The sequence below is a fragment of the Borostomias antarcticus genome (genome assembly GCF_949987555.1).
Source record: "Borostomias antarcticus genome assembly, chromosome: 24".
Lineage (NCBI taxonomy): Eukaryota > Metazoa > Chordata > Actinopteri > Stomiiformes > Stomiidae > Borostomias > Borostomias antarcticus.
The window spans coordinates 10,374,156-10,380,516 of record NC_140257.1 but is presented as its reverse complement, the minus strand read 5'-3'; the positions used below and the strand labels follow the sequence as shown (position 1 = coordinate 10,380,516).

Sequence of the window (6,361 nt, the reverse complement as noted above, 5' to 3'; positions counted from 1 at the left end):
GTGCCACTCAGCAGCCTAAAAACGACGCCATGACCTCAAAAGGAAAACATTCCATTCAACTGACATGTACAGATTCCTACGAGCGCAAACTCAAACCGGGCCCTGGGGTGAACAGAACTGATGTAGCCTGGCGATGGCCAGCCAGTGACCAATCCCGGAGAACAGTGAGCGTGAGTGAAGCGATTTAAGGACGGGTTGCCAGGTTAGAACCGAGGGGCCGGAGGGGTAAAACTCACAGAAGCTCTATAAATCACACCCACTGCGCACACTCTGCAGGACTGGGGTTATGAATGGGAGCAGTATCTTCCCAATGGGGCTGTTGTCTTTTATGCCATCATTACCATCAAGTGCAGGTGTAGCTTCTCTGCCAGGAAATAATGGAGGACTCCCTGAGAGAACGACACTCTGTAACGACTTAAACCCTCTGCACCCGACTCCATGAACACATTCACGTATATATCAACGAAGTTGACATTATGAAACAAACAGCATAAAATTCAGAAGGTAAGCTAAGGCCAACAAACAATGGATTGCCGGGAAGTCATTGCACAATGTAGTCTCTCGCAGTGAGTTTCGCTGTGAGCAGATAACGCATATGCCTATGAAAATGACTTATAGATACCCTTCGCTAATGAATAGTCAATGATCTTTACTATGCATGCTTCATCTAGCATCTTTGAAATAGCCCCTTGAGAACTGCAACGTAAACCCCTCTACATGATATCAGAGTAGCTGATAGTTCCATTGGGGACACTAAGCGCTCCAATCAATGCTCTATGACTATATTAACTATATCTATATTAGTTTGGCATGCATTTGAGCCACAACGTCATTCTCACAGGCCGGCCTGGTTCACTTACCCCTTCCCTCTCAACAGATCTGGTGCGGCCCTAGCCAACCTCTTTCTGTTCTCAACTTCATTATTCTTGGTGCTATTTATACCAGACAAAGGAGTGAGACAACAAAAGAGCAACACAAACGCACACGCGCACACACACATGCGCAGGCACACACACGCACACACACGCCCTTCATTGGGAATGTATAAAATGGCCTTAAAGGGGACTTGGTTTGTTCTTCTCTGTGGCCTTGTTTACAGATACCTCTGACTATCCAATACTGAAGTTGATCGGACACGGGGTACTCACTTCTTGGTAGAGTAGGGGTTCCCTGTGATGGGCATGGAGTGAGAGAGAGCGTAGTCAGTGGTCATGTTCATCGGTCTGGGTGGCCTGGGCAGGGTACAAACACAGTTATTTCCTAAAGCTAACAGTGGCAGAGCAGGGGTGGTTTCTACCTTGAAGAGGAAGAAAGCACAAATCATAACTTGTTATGTGTGTGTGTGTGTGTGTGTGTGTGTGTGTGTGTGTGTGTGTGTGTGTGTGTGTGTGCGTGCGTGCGTGTGTGTGTGTGTGTGTGTGTGTGAATCGAGCCTTTTCTGATTGTGAAAATATTGTAAAATATGTGAAGGTGTAGATTGCTTCCTCGCACACACAAGCTACAAATTAATTGAACTACATCGTACTTTTGTTGACTTAAAAAGTGTTAGACTACAGGATGTGATAATGGACACAGACACCTTGGAAGGACATACAGTAGGTTGTGCCATAGTATACAGAAGAAGCGCCCCTTTACGGATCACAAACCATGTCAGCACTTACCATTACAAAACCTCATATGCTATTAATGCTGCATCTTACTGTACATAAACAATTTGGTCAGCTATGTGAGATGGAAACTAGATTCTCAATCTCTAATTACCTGTTAGCATATTCTAGATGGATTATTCTAGCAAAAAAAGAAACTTACCACGTGTCTCTATTTTGCAGCAAGAAAAGAACAAATACAATATGTTACAATCACCCACAATTGAGTGTTACTTACATCTGAATCTATTTTCAAGTAGAAAGGCTTTTAGAATAATGGAATCAATATTTCTGAATATGAACTATTATAATAAATTGCCACCCTGCTCTTTAACTGGGTGGACAGTTCGTCTGTCTGTTAAGGAGCTGAGAGGATAATGACTCACATACAGTATCTATCACTGACTGCAGCTGGAAGGAGTCTATTTCTCTCAGACCATATACAGTACCACAATCATTGACAAATGACAACAAAAGGTAATTGACGATTCACGCAGGATGACATAGAGGGATAAATGGACATCTGCTCTAAGGACTGCCGTCGTTCCTAAGGCTGCAATCAGGCATCGGTGATCATGTGCTTCCAAAGATTGATTGGTATCAGTTGGGAGTTGGAGGCGTGTGCAAAGCCATTATGAAGCATTCATGAGCGTTCAGCTGAATGTGGAGAGGAGGAGAAGGGGGGCTTTGTAAAGGTGATTGTTAGTGTGTGTGTGTGTGTGTGTGCGTGTGTGTGTGTGTGTGCGAGAGTGTGTGTGATGGGGGGTGGGTGCACTTACACTATGTGGGCCAGGTTCAGAGGCTTCTCAGGCATGTCGGAGACAAGGGGTTGGAGGGGTTCTCGACTGGACGCACAGCTCAGGGACTTACTGAGGGCGCTAGATAACTTCTTAGCTGGGGATTTCTGAGAGAAACACACAGACAAAAGGGGTAGATTTCGAAGGGCAAGAAGACATAAGCACGGACAACAGCGTCCTTTCGGAGCGCGATGAGGTTATGGACTAGGGGGGTGTAACTTGGCCACAACCCACGTCTTTTAAAAGCATTCGGGGATTCCTTTTGACCTTCGGCCGACGCTGGAGTTGCGGCCACGGCCGCGATGGGCGCGCTCCACACCGAGCTACGTGCCGGGGAGGCTGAGTAGAAATGGCCGCGCTGATTGGTCCGGTGCAGTCGCACACCCCCCCCCCCCCACCGACCGCCCCCTCGCTAGCCCCCCCCCCTCCCCCTCCCCCCACCCCCCTTACCCATGACGTGTACTCCTTCATTTGATGCTGGTTGCTATGGGAACCGCTGGCATGCCCCCTCCAGAAGCAGTCCTGACAGAGCTGGTAATTATGACATTGCTGGCAGCGGTAGCGGAAGCCCATCATACTCTCACTGTGGCAGTAGGAGCACTCGACCGGGTGAAAGACTGCAGGGAGGGAGGGTGGGGGGGGGTGCGCACACACACACACACACACACACACACACACAAACACAAACAACCGAGGGTTGTAAACACCCGTTTCCATTTTGTTTACTACAGCTGCCACTGTGACGTTCCTGCATGAACTCCCGAACGGCGTTCGTTTGATGAACATGGATTCGGACAGGAAGCTCCGTGATCGTCAGCATGTGCGTCAGAGTCTATCTCTGCTTCTTGTCGTTCATGCAGGGTGTTGATCACGCTGGAGGCATGCGTGTGCAGCTGAGAGCATCCACAGTATGGCCCTGCACGTACAGTACGTGTGGGTGTTTGTGAGCGGGCGTGTGTGCGTGTCTGTGTCTGATATGAGACAGAGTGACACGCTGGTCCGGCCAGCGATGCCCTGCATGTGCGTATGTGGTGTTCTGGCTCACCGTTCTCCACGTTGGCCAGCCGGTGCATGAGCGGTAACCACACCAGACACTGGGGGGGAGGGTCCGACATCAGCGTGTCCAAGAATGTATTGAGGGAGACCTTTTTCTGTCAACATGTAGAGGAGGATTACACCAACCCCAGATAGCAAGCGGATCTGGGCCATAAACAGGCCAGATCTGGCCTTGTGGCTTAGTTCCGGCCCATATATGGCCCAGAATCATTACACATCCGCTTGCTATCTGGGACACTATGTTTGAACGCAGGGGAAAACAATGCGGTGGACATTTGATGAGACAAAAAATTCAGCCACTGTATCGATATCAGTGATTTTGACTTATTGATTTAGAACATTGTTGGTAAGGGCGGGACACTCACCTGCTGTGCAAAGCAGGTTCTTGTGGCTTGCTCGGTGTAGCTGAAGGAGGGTCCCTCAAAAACAGTCATCGGTAATTTGAGAACTTCCCTCAGAAACTGGTCGAATTGCGTGTACACCATTATACCACCAGGGTCTGAAATCTGAGAAAAGATATCTTGGGAAAACACAAGGGAGGCGTTACTTCGTATCAAATGAATCAAACTAATTTTCAGTTATGTCAAACCCTACTGAGATAATTGCAGCGTGACAATGCAATCATACCACTTACAAGGCAAAAACAAATCAACCCTACAAGGCAAAAACAAATCAAAGCAAGCTGTTTTTCAAATCGATTATTTTCAACACATGAACAAAATAACTAGACCTCCATTTTCCCTTCATGAGCCACTGCAGCTGCTGTGCCAGATTTTGTAGATTATGTAATAAGCGCTATATTATCCTTCAGATTATGAAGGATGACTTCTCCCAGCCACTGAAAGTGTGTTCTTGGAACAATAGTCTTGGCAGACATAGATATTTAAAAGTATTTGCCCATTCTAGCAAAATATTTTGTGAGAAAGTCCACTATAGACTACAGTTAACACATTATTTCACAATGCAGGATAGCTGAACTTCACATAGCCAATGCTATTTATTGATATCCTTAAAGGTAAATTGGTTGTTTCGTCCACAAATCGATACTTGATGATTAATGGGGTTGCTTACATCTTAGCTTATCCAAAATCTTTCCTCCACAGATGGTTGCTAGGGCCATTTTCACAATAAAGACAGATATTTTTCCAAGGCCTTCCCTGAAAAAGAAAAACCCATTTCACATATTGCACATTTATTCTGGGGGAGAGGTCAGTCCTAATCTAAAGCATGCATGTGAAGAGTCCTCCTCACACATTTCTCTTGCTAGAAGAATCCATAACCTAAAGTTCAATTGTATTTATCATCCTTTCCCATACCATCACTGCACTCTATTCCGTTTCCTTAGCACTTGATGTTCATTACATACTGTAGTATGCATCACTTGGTACACAAAACAGTTGGGGCGAAACACCCCAAAAACAGTCTGCGCTGTCATTCTCCCGTGGCGAACTCAGCAGGGACTTCAACACTTCAGTACACCAACGACGAAACAGCCCTCTCGGTGACGGCCGCGGTCACGTGACAACAGAACTCACTGGTCATAGGCTGCCAGCAGGAAGTTGAGTAGCAGGCTGATGGACTGCTCCACGTTGATCTGGTGGGTGGTGGGCATACGCTTGTTCAGCTGGTAGAAGATGGTGGACAGTATTGCTTCCAAACGCGCCACAGTGAACTCCGTGTTGAGGTCCATGGTGTTGAGGCCGTTCTCCCGGAAGGCCTCAATGACATTCCAGATGTCCACCAAATGTACTGCAAAGGAAAAAAATAACATGACCCTTCTCTCGCTTTGCCAGGCGGGCCATGGGCCTGCTGGACAGCAAGGACCCGCTGCCATCCATCCAATCGCCGACGCTATACTTACGGTTGCATTTCTTCTGAACAAATCGTAGTTTGCAGGCTGTCCTGTACGTTGACAGCCTTATGGAGTCCAGCTCTTGAGCCCCTGTAAAGAATGACAACATTTGTGCGAAGCGCAACGCGGCGGGGTGTTCACAGGAACGCTGCCTACGACAGACAGTGGGGAGCCAGAGGGGAGACTGTCCCGCCTCAAACTATGTAAATAACGGGGAGACATTAACGCTACACGTCTGTGGGAGCCACTGCTCCAAATCCATCCCAAGCTCTTGCGGGGGGACACGTGATCTCCATGATATTCGGTGTCCATATTCTGTACAACTAGCTTCCATAGAGAAAGACTTACTGCTGCTACTGTACTCCCCTGCACCGCACGATACATGCCACCACATCACATCGAAAGTGGGTCACTCTGGTAAACGACCCCGGGGACTTACTCATCTCCGCAAACAGTTGTCTTCTGTCCACCATGGTGACACCACTCCGCCCGCGTTCCTTGATCATTCTGGCCGGGGTGAGGAGCAGAGAAAGGTGGCGTCAGCACCATCGGCCGTCAGAGTTACGACTTGGACATGCACAGACACTACTAGGCCATGAGAGTCACGGGCCGGATGCTGTAGAAAAGGTACTTAGCATATTTTTAGCTGAACAGCAATAACACAGCTAATGTATACTGTAGAACATTGCATCTTTTTTTTTACCCCATCTAGAGTCATGTAATGTCCCAATGTGTTCGGTCAAGCTGCACCCAGGCCTACTGTATGTCAAGCACAGCGTCCAAAGTGTGCTGCAAATGGATCATTTAGCCATTTGTACCCTCTGAAGTACAGTACTTGGTTAACAGTAGTGGTCCCCCTGCCGTGTCATCAACCACTCCAGGTCACATTTCACCCCACCATTCACTTAACAGTCTGTTAGCCTCACTAACATCTAGACATGAGACTCAACTCAGTAGTTTACACTGTAGAGTTCTCACCTCACCAAGCCCGGCCAAGAACTTCTGAACAT

General features: G+C 47.6%; 1 protein-coding gene across 1 annotated transcript in view; it reads right to left on the bottom strand.

The window, feature by feature from the left end:
• Positions 1–5,857, bottom strand: part of dtna (dystrobrevin, alpha) — a gene marked incomplete at both ends in the record, with an annotated part of 11,607 nt that extends 5,750 nt beyond the window's left edge. The window contains 10 exons of the mRNA XM_084458228.1: positions 861–932; positions 1,149–1,232; positions 2,426–2,550; positions 2,894–3,060; positions 3,489–3,594; positions 3,865–4,019; positions 4,571–4,656; positions 5,035–5,248; positions 5,361–5,441; positions 5,791–5,857. Of these exons, the coding sequence (XP_084314354.1) occupies positions 861–932; positions 1,149–1,232; positions 2,426–2,550; positions 2,894–3,060; positions 3,489–3,594; positions 3,865–4,019; positions 4,571–4,656; positions 5,035–5,248; positions 5,361–5,441; positions 5,791–5,857 (1,157 nt within the window). The remainder of the gene's footprint in view (positions 1–860; positions 933–1,148; positions 1,233–2,425; positions 2,551–2,893; positions 3,061–3,488; positions 3,595–3,864; positions 4,020–4,570; positions 4,657–5,034; positions 5,249–5,360; positions 5,442–5,790) is intronic.
• Positions 5,858–6,361: the final 504 nt, after the last annotated feature.